The sequence below is a fragment of the Mytilus trossulus genome, chromosome 6 (genome assembly GCF_036588685.1).
Source record: "Mytilus trossulus isolate FHL-02 chromosome 6, PNRI_Mtr1.1.1.hap1, whole genome shotgun sequence".
NCBI lineage: Eukaryota > Metazoa > Mollusca > Bivalvia > Mytilida > Mytilidae > Mytilus > Mytilus trossulus.
In genome coordinates, this window is record NC_086378.1 from 16,488,582 (window position 1) to 16,505,430 (window position 16,849).

Here is a 16,849-nt window from a genome sequence, read left to right on the forward strand (position 1 = left end):
GTTTTGGAGAAGACGTTTCTAAGTTGTAAAACTTGTGTCTGATCCTTTTGTCATTTTGAACAATAAAATATGTTTAAACTAAATTAAACTACTAGGAGAATATGATCTCAGTAGCAAGCTTATCACATCATCTTTTTTTTCAAAGCTACTATTACTTCTTTTCGGGATTGCACCGATTTAAAATAATTTCGCATTTTTATCTTCCAACATTTCGTTCTATTATAAAAGTTGATTATATTTAATGTGCCATCGTTTGTCACAGCGGGTTTGTATAAACTTACTTTCCTGGTTTCGTGTTCTTGTTCTTCAACTCTGCAATGAATTTAAAAAAGCCTGTATTGAAGAAGAAAACGCCAACACGGGTTATCTACGACATATGATTGGACGAATCTTTTGTATATTTGAATTTCTAAATTGAATGTTAACACACTATCTCAAAACGAGATCGTTTACATAATTTAACAATTTTTGCTGCAGTGTATCAATTACAATCTCAAATAAAGATTATCTGATATGAATATGAACTGAAATTTATCTAACGTAAACATAATAGTTATATATTACTTCTGACTTCAAGATAACTTTCCGTGTTGCAATACCATGCTTAAAGATTTACAAACTCATGGACGAAGTTTAATGAATGAATATACATCATTTTATAAGTAAAGTCCTAACGCATGAACTTTATGCATATCAATTTATTTGATATTATCATAAAGAAGCATAAGAATGCATTGAGAAACGTCTATGCAACAGCAACACAACACAACGACACATTTTAGTAATAACACAATTCTAGAGTGCAACTAACAGTATTAAACCAAAGTTGTGTATCTATACAATATATCAATCTCTTTATCGCATGGTCTAGTTTATAAAAGTTATTAGTCGTTTACAAATAAGTGTTAACTTACTTTTGCGAGTGACAAAAACTGTCGCTGCAGCTAGTATCAGTAACGCAACTACTAAAGTCCCAATACCTGCACCAAACATGGTGGTATTTTCATTATTTTTAAATTCACTCACATTTTCCTGTGGACATGCTACAAAAAAAACATACTATTGATAATAATTACACATACACTGGCATGCTGTCTATTATTTACGGTCTTTTAAAACCAAAAAGAGAAAAGTCACCTTAAAAAAAAGGGAAAAACATCCGTATTACAAAAGTGACTTATAAAATGGGGTCAGAAATGCAAAGCTTAAGAAAGAACAGAACAAATCTAAATGTGTAACCGGACAAGACAGATGTGTGACTTGATAACAAGTTTGACTGTGCATGTAAAGCTTTAAAAAAAGTGTCAAAATAAAAAAAAAACACTTTTATTAAAGTTTAATTCACATCTTTAGTAATCAAGCTGCGTTAATTAGGTTTTTTTTAACTTTTGATGCAAGTTCAATTGATTAACAAAAGAATCAGACGTGCTTCTAAATACAGAAAAACAATAAGACGCCGCTAACACTTGGAAATTAAGGATGATGTAAACTAAGACGGTTCACTTTAGTTCGATTAAAGGTCCAAAGGGAAATCGATCTTTATTCGGTCTAAACTAAAACACTAAGCGGAGTAGTTTAGTTTGAATCTTTTTGATGCAAAGCGATCTAGTTGTGAACGTAGAGATATACCGTAACAAGTACGATTGAATGTATGGCGGAAAAATTACACGTTCATTTTATTGCAAAATTAAAGAATAACATAAACGGGCTATAAAGTTACGAAAACGTCACGAAGAGTAGTATCAACGTTTTATCTTGTAATTCAAGTTAATCATATCTTTATTTAATATTTTGTGAAAGCATGTGTATCAAAACATTTATAACATTAAATATATTGATGTATACACATATACAGATCTGTTGGATTAAAAAAATATATATAAACGCAAACTGATGTACAGCCTTATTTCCTTCCTTTAACATTAAATCTGTGAAAGAATTTCGTACAAGCTATGAGTTATTCTAATGCAATTAGTTTGTATCAATGGTTCTGTTTGGATGACAGTTGGCGTAAAATTCTCTATCTTCTTGTCTGTAACTAAGATAGCAGACATTTTGAATTGCTGAATGCATTGACATGTAGTTTCTACAATAATTAGCCATACAAACCACATGTTGCCCCTAAAAATACTCTTTTTATAAAAATTTATTACATTTTGAAGCGGTACAGAAGGCAGAAAACGCCCGGTGTTTGTGTTTGACGACGGAAGCATACATATGACGTCTTCTAGTGTTTGGACCAAAGAAGATAACATCTTTTCGCGGATTTGTCTTTAATGAGGATTTTACACTGATATAATGATTAAAATTTAATTAAAAACTTGTTTTGTATTATAATAGAGATAACTGTATTGTATTTGAAGCTTTTCGGACGTCAATCGGTAGTTTACTGTCGCAATTACCCGTGTACATGTCTCCGTTAGTCGTCGCCAGATAAATACTAAATTTGCGACAGTAAAACTACCGATGGACGTCCTTAAAGCTTCAAATACAATACAGTTATCTCTAAATTTGTGGTATAGAAATTTTGACAAATGAATTACCGGTTAACATATATTGCATTCAAAGAAATCCAAAACGAACATAGCGAACGCTTTAATTGTTTTGTTAAATTACGCAATAGTTCAGTAAAAAAAAAGTTAATGTTGTTTACACATCTTTCAACGGCCAAAAATACTGAAGCAGCGAGGGTTGGTTTGGTGTGTTTGTGTGGCTGATCTTTTTGACTGACTGTTAGATATAGCTCAAATATATTATTAAATCCGTAGCTTGCAAGGGTTATTTCGTGAATAACCGCTAGAATTTTTTTTTTCTTCTAAATATCAAACCCCAAATTTGCCATTTTTAATTAACATGATTTTCTCGCCTCTGTCAAATCAAATGTTGACATTTCGTAACTAAGAAACCGCAATCTTGACTTGCTGAAATTAGTTAATATGCAAAAAATGCAATAGAGTAGAAAATAAAACAAAACTTACCTCAAAAATCAGTTTTAATACAATGTCATACGAATTTCGATGGTTTACGTAACAGAAAACTTTCAACTTTGGCGATTTCATTTGTATGACGTCATGTCTTGAAATAACTTAAATGCGCCAAAATAAATAATAGATTTTCGTGGAATTTCATTGTATTTCTATGTTGTTGATTTCTCTGAGCCCTTGTGCATTACTTCCATTGATTATGCACCCGAATAAGAATAACAGTTATTTTGTCTTTTTGTAAATTGCACTTTTAAAAAACAATAAAATCGGCAAAGGGTCTGCAAATAAGTTCCAAATACATGTAGAATTACGTGGGAAGTATATTGTAACAGGCCTTATTATGTATATTTCTGACTCTGCGCTAAGTATAGATATATCGAGAATTTTAGCACAGTGTTGTTTACAAAGCGAAAGAAGCACGTCATATTAGAATCATTAATATATACCAAAAACCATACTAGCATAATGGGCTAACTAAGATGTCGTCACAGCTGAATGTATATGGTTTGTAGAAATAAAATCTCATACAACATAAGGTCAGATTCATTTTAAGATATTTACGACTTTGTTGTCTGGAATTGTAAAAAACCTGGATTAGAACATTAAAATTGTCAAGTGAATGACAAATACAGTAAGGGCAGAATTCATTAATGACATAAATTAGCCAAAGAAGCAATAAAGCAAAAAAAATAAAAAATAAAAAGGAAAATTTAAAATATAAAGTATGTTCAAAATTAAAAGTTCAGCCAATTAAGACGATTGCAACACTTGCATATTCCTTGATAGATACATTTTCCTTTGTTCAAAATTATGAATTGAGTCTAGGTACATGCATATCTGAATTTCTTAATTGTATTACAGCTGTTTTTAAATTGTGAGTATGAATATGTAAATATTTATACATGAATATTTATGTTATACATGTTATACCTTACCAGCATCAGTTATGCATATTACTGTGCGAGAGCTGGACTGTCCAAACTGATTTTCAGCAACTATAGCGAAGTTATATTCCATAGCCGGTTTTAATTCAGTTACCGTAGATACTGAGGATTCTTCCCGTTCATTTAGATCTACCTGTTTTGTTATAACTTTCTGTCCTTTTTCGGAATACATTACATAAAATCTGTCAGAACTGTCTCCATTGAACCCAGGTTTCCATATTATTGTGGCTGTTGTGGACTTGCAAACGATATATAAAAATGGTGGCATGGGCTCCCCTTCAAAATTATATATTTCGTTCATTATTTGTTTGGTTACAAATCACAATGTTCACAATTCTGCTTGTTTGAAAAAAAAATAGTATCTGCAAGTTTTCGATTATTGGTATTAGTTTATGAATACTTGTGTATCATACCTGTTGTTAACTCTTATCGTTTTCAAACCAGACACTTTGAACCAGTATAAAAAGTTAAATTCCGCAATTAATCATGAAATATGATGATTGGTTGTTACTACTAACATACATTTTTGAAACCGTATTGAATAATTGTTCATATCTTAAAACATATGCAACTGCAACGAAAGACTTGATGGAATTATCTATTCTCTTTTTCCTTATTCCGAAGTCTATCGCACAATTATTATACAAAAAGGTTCCTTTTCTGTTTTTTAAACCGATTCTGTAAGATGACCAAATACAGTTTTTCATTCGTATATTATCTAAGCTTATCGACAATATAATACAAAACTTCTTTGCAATGTAAGGTTTAGATGACTATTCTTGTAATTAACAATAGATGTGCAACTTGAACAAAATACTTACTACCCCATTAATCGAACATAAGAACACTAGATAGGATTGGGTCAACACTCTGAAACAGCAACCAACCTTCATTATGGCATTATGATTGTTTGTATCTGTATTTCATAAAGACAAAGACTTCAAGGTACTTTTTGGAAGTCAAATATCGTCTCATTTGTTCTTTAAACAGCCTACCAAATTACGTCAACCCAACATAAGTATATCAATATATGAATAAAGAGATGATTGAATGCAAATGAGGCAACAATGAAATTAAGTGGATGTAAGGAATTATAAGCAGCCGTACTGCCTTAAACAATAAGAAAACGCAAACCATATAGTCGGCTATAAAAGTGGCCGACATAAACAAAAAAACTGTATCACACAAATAGAACAGACATGCAATTACGACTAACACTGAAATGCGCCTGACATGTGACAGGCACTTTCAGCATATGGCGGGATTAAACATGTTTCTTAACGCTGGGACAGGGATGTAACAGCACAACAAAAAATAAACAATGTCATCAGTTGAAAAAAGGTTATCTCATCAAACAAACATCGGGCTAGACTTCGCAGAATAAACATCCATTCCTCATCTTAGCATCAAATAAGACACTATATAGAGAACTGAAAGTACTCGCTATTACTGCCAGCGAAGTGAACTAATACAAAACCACTATGGTTATGACTAGACTAACGATTGTACTTTTTATAGTTTAGGGTTGGTTATTTTTTTTTATAAAACTGAACGAATATCAGAGAAAAAATAATACTTAAATTTTGTTCGCATTGTTCAAATTATAAATTTTCTATTTTGGTTTAGTCATGAAATTCTTAGAAAAACAGGAATAAATCTGTTATTGAAGGGGCACATGTACTGCCAAAAGGAGTACCTACTACTTGTCAATACACTTTATCGCTGAAACGTACATGCTTGTTGGCAAGGAGAAACCTTAAATTTTTAATTAAAATTTGATTATCAGAACATTTTCAGTAAGTGTACTTTCCTTTTTCGTTATAGAAAAAGGCTGAAAACGATTTACAGCAGATATATTTGTAGGACTCAAATCTATGGCGAGTTCCAAATCTATAGCAGATTCCTAATCTATGGCAAATATGACGTTACAAACGCCAAACAACTCAAATCTATGGCAGATTTTTGTTTTCTCCAAATCCATGGCAGATCTAACATCTAACGTTACAACTCAATAACGCCATATTACATCGTCGCTAAATTATGTCACCTTAACATCAGTATATCAATATATGAATATATGAATAAAGAGATGTTGAATGCATGCAAATGAAGCAACAACGAAATGAAGTGGATGTTAGAAATTATAATCAGCCGTACTGCCTTAAACAATGTAGTCGGCTATTAAAGGGGCCGACATAAAAAAAAACTGTATCATACAGATATGACAGACATGAAACTACGACAAACATTGAAATGCGCCTGACATGTGACATGCACATACAGCATATGGCGGGATTACAGATGTTTGTAAACGCTTAACCCTACATATAACATGGGACAGGGATGTAACAGCCCAACAACAGCAAAAACAATGACATCAGTTGATAATAAGCTTATCTCATCAAACAAACCTCGGGCTGGACTTTGCAGAATAAAAATTATTTCCTCATCCTAGCATAAAAAAAGACACTATGTAGAGAACTGAAAGTACTCGCAATTACTGCCAGCGAGGAGAACTAACAAAATACCATTATGTCTATGACTAGACTAACGAATGTACTTTTTTATAGTTTAGGGTTGGTTCATAAAGCTACGGCTCGTGAAATTTAACATTCTCGCGACTAGTATTTTCGCAAATACCCCCTCCTGAACATGTTCAGTAAGTTTACTTTCCTGTTTCGTTACGGAAAAAAGCTGCAAACGATTAACAGCAGATATCTTTGCAATGAGACTTTTCAAAAGACCATTTAATTAAATATGTAAACTTGTTCTTGATAAGATTGTGTGGAAATGTAGCGTTATAAAAAATTTATAACTGAACACAGAATAAAAAGGACCATCAAAAGCTGCATGTATTTTATCTAAAACCGCTTTAGATTTTTTAACACACCTCAAAACAATAAATACTATTATTTAGATATGTGGATAAAACAATTTTGTAAACTGCAAAAGTATCCAAACAGCAAAAATAAGGATAATAGAAATGGGCCATGTTGGACATATACCAAGGGTAGACTTCATTCAAAACATTATAATATATTGATGAATTACATTTTATAGACAAAGGGGATTTTCAGACAAATAAAACCAAAATTTTGTTCAAAATGCACAGACTTTGTAAAAAAGATTTTAAACAAAGATAACTCGCGTGTTATTCTATGATGTGCTAGTATTAATTGTTGCAAAAGGTCTTTAACAACTTTTGAATCCCCCCTAAAAATCTTACTGAGTTCAGGGATGGGCCCGATTACTGACAAATGTAATCGAATCGATTACGTGAAGGGTTTGTGTGTAATTTTAAAAATACTTTGATTAGTTTTATTACATAATTTTTCGATTACTGTCAATTCCATGCTTCAAATTTAAAAAAAAAAGTTTAGTTATCATAGCAACGTTTGTACTCTTTTCAAACGTGCATTTTCTATAAAGAAATTACTCTATATGTGTTTTTAATAATATACGTATTTAAACAAATGTAAAGATATTTAACTATTCTACTGACTGTCGATACATTTATTTTTAGGCGCTGTACAAGTCATACCTGTTTTAACTGCTCATAACGTGAAACTACTTAATTCCTGGTTCATGTATGTGTTTTAGTTGATTTTTATCTCTAATGCATATTGGTTTATCATTATTTGTATTGGCTTTCAACAAGCTACCAGAAGCTGCAAGTACTAACAAATCGTATGTTCGTGTTTATATGACCTGTTACAACAATTTGTTATGCTTTTTTTTGTTATTCATTGTTTACCTAGTTAATGTTATAGCTAGTTTCTCTATTTTTTATATACACCAGCTGTAATAAGCGTTAAGTATAACTATAAGTATTCCCGTCTGTTCCCGTACGATGAACTAAAAAAATATTTATTTCGTAAAAACTATTTCCTTATTGCATTACTGAATTCCTTACAACACCGTTATTTTCATTTACCTTTGTACATAACATATTTTGTGGCGTTTTGTTTAAGGTTTTGGTTATCTTTCTGGTATCGTGTTACATTTCGCCCCTTGTTTTATTGATTTTGTGTATACATTGTGTCATAGACCAAACGTATCCTTTCAGTGTATGTCCACTTGTTTGTGTTAATATGTCTTTTGATTGAGTTATGACAATTGATATTTTCTAGTGTATCTTTATATGTGATGTTACCTAACCTATTGTGTTATGTAAGGGTAAATGCTGGTACCTGAAACGTTTAAGTCCGCTGCATTTGTTTGTAAATGTCCCAAGTCAGGAACCTAATGATTATTGGTTGTCGATTGTTGATGTGACTCATAAGCTTCATACCACATCTTTTACCCTCTATCTAGACCAAGTTTTGTTTAAAAAAAAACTGCATCAGTTGTTCGTAGTGATAAAGAACCTAAACTGAATGCAAACACACATCAGTAAATGTACCCGTTTGGCGACATAACATATGCTTTCAATATCGTTGATTAGCGGTGTGGCTATGTATTTGATATCCAGTGATTTATTATTCTTTTTTTTAGGTTGAAGAAAATTTTCTTTAATTCAAATACTTACTTTTAGGAATTACTTCGACGGAATATATATAATCTTTTCTACTACCAATTCCATTGCCGGCATAAATGTAATAATGTCCAAAATCTTTCTCGATTACATTTTCTAAATACAGACTAGAAAATACTCTATTGTTGATAACACTGTTTGAAGTTTTTAGTGTTATATTAACAGACGTTTTATTATTTATTAAAGTCCAATAAATATAAGGTGTAGGGTATGCAATTATTGGGACCGTTATATTTAAAGGCTCTTTGTCTTTGACTGCAATCAATTTTGTAACATTATACTCTATTGAATTTACTCTTGGAGAACCTAAAACAGACAAGGAAAAAATAAGTTGACACATTCAAATGTCACAAGTACTTACAGGAAGCTAGTAATAATATAGTAGTTTTGATTCCAATTTCAAAACTTTCTCTTCTATTTGTTTGCAAATCAAATTGTTTGTGAATACATTGGATAAAACGTTATTAAAAATTATTAAAATCAAAATACATTCTTATCTTTAATTCCTTATATATTCCACTGTTATTTAAATCCATAATCGCTGTGAACCTCGTGAATGTACTTCTCAAGTTTATAGTCAAATGCTGATAGGCGAAAACTGTCATACACCTACGATTATGATTTCAACTACACTTACAGGCAACATTTAAATCTTAGGCCATCTCAAAGTGTAAATATAAATCGTCGATCCAAACAAATGTAAGGATAATGATGTTTCTCTGTAGTTGGACAACGTTTTTTTTTCTAATATATTTGCAGCAATGTGTAAACATTAATTATTGTATATGGTGTTATCCAGGTTGAAAATGTTGTAATTGTACAAAGTTCTGTATGATTTGAAAATATATTTTATACATGAGACATACAAAAATTATCGCAATTGCCGTTGCAGTAGCTAGATTGGGACAATTACTGAAAAAAAGTCAGCAAGACTTTGTGTTATGAAAGGTGCAATAAACCACGTAGCATGTTGGCATGTTTATAATAAGACAAACATTTCCATTGTCAATGTTATTCTCTCTTTTATTTTGTTCTAAAGAGAATGAGAAAATACAGCGGACGGTGTTTCTGAGCTATTTATTCTTCATGAAATTTCACTTATTTATTTTTGAAATCTTTTATTTTTCCTGAATAGGACAAACACTTTTGTCTGCGTTTTTTTGTTTTAATAAAAAAAATCACAACTTTTCGATTTTTTGTCTTCAAAAAACAGTTATCAACAAACTTCTTTATGTTTTTATGATTTAGACTATTCGCCGGAGTCAGTCGAAATGTAAGAATAATAGGTGTACTAAAAAAAGTTAAAACTTTGCTATTTATGTTTTCAACAGCAACACAAAAAAAAATTGACATACGAGTTCCAATTTGTTGTCTTTTATGCAAATATTATAGTAGTGATCTTGGTTATCCTTAAGAACAGACGTTTTTTTTTCTGCGGTGTCGATAATATAATCTCCATGAACATTGATGGGACTGATATGCTTAAAACACAAACTTTAAGTTTAACTTCTGTTCAGAGACTGAAACTGACGAAGCAGGGTAGATCAAGCCATTTTCAAAAGGGGATGCCAAGCCAGGATAAAAAAGGGGGTCCAACCATATGTCCTTATTCCAAAGCCTTCAATGTTTTCGGTCCTTCTCAGTAAAAAGTAAAATCACAAAAATACTGAACTTAGAGGAAAATCAATTCGGAAAGTCAATAATCACATGGTAATCATAGTCTTTAAATATGTGGCTGAGAGCGTTCCTGATGAAGGTAAATCCAGAAAAGCGCTATAATTTTAAGGTGTTGCTTTCATTCTTTTTAAAGATGACACCAGAATTTTTTTGTTGTTACTCTTTTGTATCTGATTTTTTTTGTATTTTGAGATTACTCCTTCTTTTTGTCACCTGTAATCGTAAGTCTAAATTGAATCCTAGGTATATACCTAGTTCCCGTAAATGTATAATAAGAGTTTAATAGATTTTAGATTATTATCAGATACACATTAACAGGTTGGTTGTTGTGTTGATGTAGTATCAAAATTTAAAATCATTAAATGTATTAAAACAAAAATATATACTGACACTGCGTTTAACAATTATACTTTAAGTTTAGTGTGTTTTAAAGACAAAAGAGATTTAATAATTTAGGTAACATGTGTATCAGTTGAATCTTGTGTTTAAATTACCTAAATGCATATTTGTTTCTCTAAGCAGATTTTAGTTTGGAAATATTATAAGAGATAATTTCATTGTAAATATCTATTCCATATCCTATATTCAGTAAAGAACACATATATTCAATTACATAATATTTCTTCAATATTGGACGACTGATAGGACCAAGGTGATAGAAGAAAGGAAATTGGCCCAAAAGAACGGAGAACAGAAGCCAGGAAAAAATCAAGGAATTGATAAAATTATAAATCATCTGTCTACCTTAATAAAATAAAGTTAAATGTCCTATTTTTATTTTTAAGCGCATTCAAATTCAATAGAGGTAAAATCGTTCAAGTTAAATGTGGAAGTACTTGATGCAAAATCATTTTGATTCGTTAAACATAATGCCCAACGCTATTATAATTTGCGTATCAAATTATAAGCAAGGTACCTTTGCGACCTATTATGAAATATTTTGGTGAAAGTCGGGCTGGCAAACGGGTGGTTGTTATGTAGCTCGATCACTAACATGTATGGGTTCAGTTACAGTCAAATCTATTTACTTACTGAGAAAACAGTACATACTTGTATTGCGTGTACAAAATGTTTGATGTTTGAGTCATAATTTAACTAAAGCGTTTACATAACTTACATCTTACGTCGATGTCAATTTTCTTCGTATCTTCACCGATGATATTGTTAGCAGCACAAGTATATTTCCCCATTGATAAGCATCCAATTTGACTGATAGTCAGTGTACTAACTTGGACATTGATGTTTTGTTCCCGTATATCGTGAATAAAAATCATATGAGTTTTTCCAAGGATCTGTTCCCCAAAAAACCATGTTATGTTCGAAGATGGTACACTCTTCACATTGCATGAAAATACAGCAGTGTCGTTTTCATGAAATGATCTGCTTCCAAAAATAGTATTCACTGCTGGTAGAACTAGGAAAGTAATTGTGTCATTCATTATGTCATTAATCATATTTTTTTATCATTAAGTCATGTTCATATTGGTTCATTAATGTGTTATGCATGGAACTTGAGACAACAACAATTTTATATTCTAAGAATGATATTTTTTAATTATGGACTGTTAACAAGATCAATACATTACATATGGTGTCAATATTATCTAACAGGTCTGATATATTGTATTGATTGAGTGAAAGTCGTAAATATGATATTACATATGTAATTAAAATATATCAGGAAAAAAGTGAGTTCAAATTGATTGTTCTTTCTGTTTGTTTTTAAATGGTTTTTTGCTAGATTTTTCACATGCCATGGGAAATTTTAGTAAATAAGTAAAACTTGTTTTAAAAAAGCACAATGTTGATTTGGTTCTGTTTAGAACAAATACGATTTTAATTTATATATAATTTTATGACTGCTGCAATTCCTCTCCCATGGTTTATGTGTGACGTCATATCGCATTGTATTTTCGAACAGCAAAGGTATATACCCGGATCTTTATTTAGATTTAATATTTGAAGAGTTTTAATATTGATCATCAATATATATATATATATATAACTCGTCTAAACATCAACCCAACAATGTTAGATCTGTAAATTTGCTTTCGCAAATTTTTGGTTCTTCCCTCGCCGGGATTCGAACCCATGCTACTGTGATATCGTGACACCAAATCGCCTGCACTGCAGCCGTCCCGCTAGACCACACGACCACCTGGGCTCTCAAAAAAAGAGCTTTCGGTGGCCATATGTTACATATATATAAATAGATACATATCGTCTATATATTCAAAAATAGAAACAACGCTTCATCGGCATTCATACCACATCTTCTTAAATCTATTCAGATACACAAGATAACATTTATCATCCGACCTCACAACATTGTAACAGCTTGAAACACTAAATTGCCATCATTCATTAATAGAAACCAACGAAAAAACAGTTTATTTCTGAATTTGAACGTACGATTTACTTACAGTTCACACTAATATTTATATGTAATGATATCTTGCTACCAACACTATTCAAAGCATTACATTTGTACGTTCCTGATTGGTTCCTGTCAATATTGGGAATATTCAGCATAGATGACGCATAACCAGAAAGCTTGGCAGGCAAATTAGGTCCTGTCCATGTCAACATACATCTGGGGTTACAATCTGCTGTGCATATTATATTTGTCACTCTGTCAGTTTCGTTTACTATGTGAAACTGTGTTTGAGGTGAAATATCAACAACGGCAGGGCCATCTATATAACAAAGGAATGTAGAATATCTATCATGATGTTTAGTTTAAATTATATACTATTTGGATGTTTGGCTTTTATTACAATTTATCTTATACTTAGCAAAATATTATAGTTGTTGCATATGTGTAACGAGCGGACGTTAACTAGCAACTAGTTGCAAATTTAACTAATTTGATTTGTTCATGGATAGTCAAATTATAAAAAAAAGATATCTATGATAACAATTTTGATGAGGACTTTTTTTTCAAAATTAAACAAGATGTAAAAAAAGAAAAAAAAAAGATGAAAAAAAAAGAAATCAAATAATAATGTTGTTATTGTCTAGGAGACAATGTGATATCTACATGTATATAAACTCATCATAGATATCAGAACCAAATTTTCAATATACGCCAGTCGCGTGTTTCGTCTACAATAGACTCATCAGTGACGCTCGAAACATTCCAATAAAATGAAATGACGATTTTGATAACAATATGATTGGAAATTGATTATTAAACAATTGTAGCCTATGTATGAGGTCAATATTAATCTGTATATGTTAATTAAGATCATGGAAAGCTACATTTGCATTTAAAGCATAACATACATATTATCAGAAAACACAAAAATATGGACATCAGTTCTACTACTAGACAAACAGGGGTATGTTCCCCTCTTTCTTCCACATGCAAGACCCAGTGTTGAAACGTGATTCTGCGAATTGATAGTATACAATTATGGTCCGTTGAAGAGGTGAATATCCCAAATTGTCAAAACGAGAAGATTATTTCATTGAGGGCGCAGCCCGAAGTGAAATAACTTTTAAGGGTTGACAGTTTTTGATATTCATCGATTCTAAGGGGCCACAATTGTTTTATTATACCGAACTAACAGTGGAAAGACCTTTCGAACACATATTATATTCTTTGGTTATTACATAACACACACAAAAATACCTTTGACGGCTTTGTGTTCTGGAATTTCTCGAATGTACAACAAATGAACAGAGGTAGAATCTTATTGTGAAATATTGATGGCCCTGAAAAGGACCTTTTTAAAAGAGACATTAATGGCTCCTGATCCTGTTTTCATGTCCAATGCCTTATTTCCTCCTCTCTCGGTGGGATTCCGGGCTGGGCTTCCAGTCTAACGTGAACGCTGCCATTTTGTTTATTTACGTCTGTGACGTCATTTTCACGGGAGATAACTCAAGAAAAAACAAACTCAAAAGGTTATTCACCGGTGAATAATAGGGTTATTCACCGGTGAATAATAGGGTTATTCACCGCTGTAAGGAAATTTTTAGGGTAAACCGTTATTCATCCTTCCTTGCAATTGAATGAAAAACAACTGAATTATTCCATGTCACGTGATACCGTTTCAACCAATAGAATTGTTTGAAATATATGTAAGGTATAATAATATCATTTGCTTGCGATTCATTAAAGAAATTATAAACAAATCAGAATTGGATAAATATTCAAAAGTAAAAGACGTGTCAACAGATCAAGGCTTGCAATCACTACAAACATGTTATAGTTTGAAAGGTCTATATCTGTACTCGACTGTACTGACTTTTACTCGACCAGTCTGAATCGGGTAGAAACTGGACTGTAGTCTGAACCATTCTTAACAGTTTGAACTTGTACTCGACCTTTACTTAATCATTACTCAAACTTTTGTATCCATCTATTATATTTCATCAATTGAGGAACTGTTTTAACAACAGCTATTTCCCCTGGCTAGAAACTTGACCAGCAATTTGAAATATATAAAAAAAGAATTCAATATAGCGTTGAAACAAAAATTTCACAAAAGGCATAATATAACTTCAATACCATAGTTATCCACACTTACAAGTACATTGTACGTGTCAACTTTAATAATATCGGATATTTTCCTTACGTCGTAACTAAAATCCCATTCCCTTTCATGAATGTGACATACCGAATTAGACTATTTACCAGATTTGTTATAACATGGGCAATAAGACGGGTGCCACATATGGAGAAGGATCTGCTTACCCTTCCGGAACCTGAGATCACCCCTCCCTTTTTTGTGGGGTTCGTGTTGCTTATTCTTTAGTTGTCTATGTTGTGTAATGTGTACTATTGTTTTTCTGTTTGTCGTTTTCATTTTTAGCCGTGACGTTGTCAGTTTATTTTCAATTTATGAGTTTGACTGTCCCTCTGGTATCGTTCGTCCCTCTTTTAAAACAAAAATAAAACAAGCTGATCAAATAATCCAAAAACTGAATTGTGACTAATATTTTCAATGTTATCAAAATATATTTTGAATGTTTCAGATATATTAAATGGTTACTGAACACTTTTCACTATTAACTTAAGCATAGTATCGCTTAGTGGTGTTAGTGGAGTAAAGCTATTAATGCAGTGAAATGTGTTCCAAAGTTACACTAATCACATGGTTATAAAATATTTCAATCAAATCCAAATAATTGTTGTCTAAAGTAAAGACATTACACACAAGGAGCGCTTAAAAAAGGATTAATTTCCTAAGTAAATGTGTTTAAGAGGTAAAAAGAATGCCCTATCTTTCTTAAACTCGTGTATTACTTATTAAGTGAATTCGAAAAGTCCTTGAGATTCAAATTAAACAGAATGTTGCAATTTCGAATGGATGTTATTTAAAATTGAATACTTTCTGACCTGGTGTTATCTTTTTAATGAGTTTGTCCCAAGTAGGAGGTATAACTAAATACTTCTACTCTAATCGGAAGAACAATTTTATTTATTTAATTTTATATCTTATGTTTTATCTATAATATATTCCAAATTATAACATAAGATATATTTCGAATATAGGGTAAAACAATTTCAGTTTTAATTGGTTGTTATTGTCTCATAAAAAAAAATCATTAATTATAAAACGTTTGTATGTTACCATAAAACCTATCTTTATTTTATTGTGGCTGTTTTCATTTCAGTTAAAAAGAAATTTACTTTAAAAGTTAAAATTTAAAAAAGTACATGTTTCTTGGTCATGTTTGGTTCAGACTCGTTGAGCGTTATTTAGACCTTGACTAGATATGGTTTAGAATGAAATAATAGGTTGTGTACAGGTCGAGAATGGGTAATATAAAAAAGAAGATGTGGTATGATTGCCAATGGGACAACTATTCACAAGAGACCAAAATGACACAGAAATTAGGAAGTATAGGTCACCGTACAGCCTTCAACAATGAGCAAAACCCATAGCTCAATTTCAGACTGATAGTAACAGTTCAGACTATATGCAATCGCACACATAAGGGTAAAGTAAAAACCAGTACAGTCGAGTATGGTTAAGATTGGAGTCGAGTAATGTCGAGTAAAATTCAAACCAATTCTGATTGCAAGGTGCAGTGAAAATCAGTACAGGCGAGTACAGATATAGGTTATTTCAGACCTTAACTGGTTTGTAGTCAAATACTGACTAGTCGTCCGTGTCAGATGATAAAATTAACTGGCAAGTTTTATGTTTTAATTTTTCCTGATATTGTATGGCCACGTCTAGGGCTGTAGGGGCAAAACTACATGAGCAGATTTGGACCCAGACTGATCCGATTGTCCATTCCACATCATTCTTTCAAAATCGGGAGAGGTGAGAGAACAAGTGGTTCTCTATGGAAACTAGAAATAGTAACCCCTTAACAATTAGAGGAGTAGCTAAGGTAAAATAAAGTCAAGTGCACTTCAGAGCTTGTGAGTCTTAGGGGTTAAACAAATTTTTGATCTAGATCAGACTAGCTGGAAATGAGTTAACCTATAAAACTTAATCTAAAGATATATTAACACAAGTGAACATAACAAAATTGATCTATGATAAAATTAAATTAATAAAAAGCAATAAAATAAGTTGTGAATGATTAAAGTTACAGTATATTAACGCTGTGAAAAAAATTCATAAAAATAGTGATAACCTTGAACGAAAATCCCGCCATTTACAATAAAAGAGGGACGGAAGATACCAGAGGGACATTCAAACTCATGTATTGTAACTAAAAATAAGAAGACAAACAGACAAATAATA

At 31.6% G+C, this 16,849-nt stretch overlaps 1 protein-coding gene across 1 annotated transcript in view; it reads right to left on the reverse strand.

Moving 5' to 3' along the window:
* Positions 1-3,908: 3,908 nt before the first annotated feature.
* Positions 3,909-16,849, reverse strand: part of LOC134722360 (hemicentin-1-like) — a 108,627-nt gene continuing 95,686 nt past the window's right edge. Inside the window, exons 8-11 of the mRNA XM_063585975.1 lie at positions 12,563-12,835; positions 11,257-11,553; positions 8,457-8,768; positions 3,909-4,204 (exon numbers count right to left, since the gene is read on the reverse strand). Of these exons, the coding sequence (XP_063442045.1) occupies positions 3,909-4,204; positions 8,457-8,768; positions 11,257-11,553; positions 12,563-12,835 (1,178 nt within the window). The remainder of the gene's footprint in view (positions 4,205-8,456; positions 8,769-11,256; positions 11,554-12,562; positions 12,836-16,849) is intronic.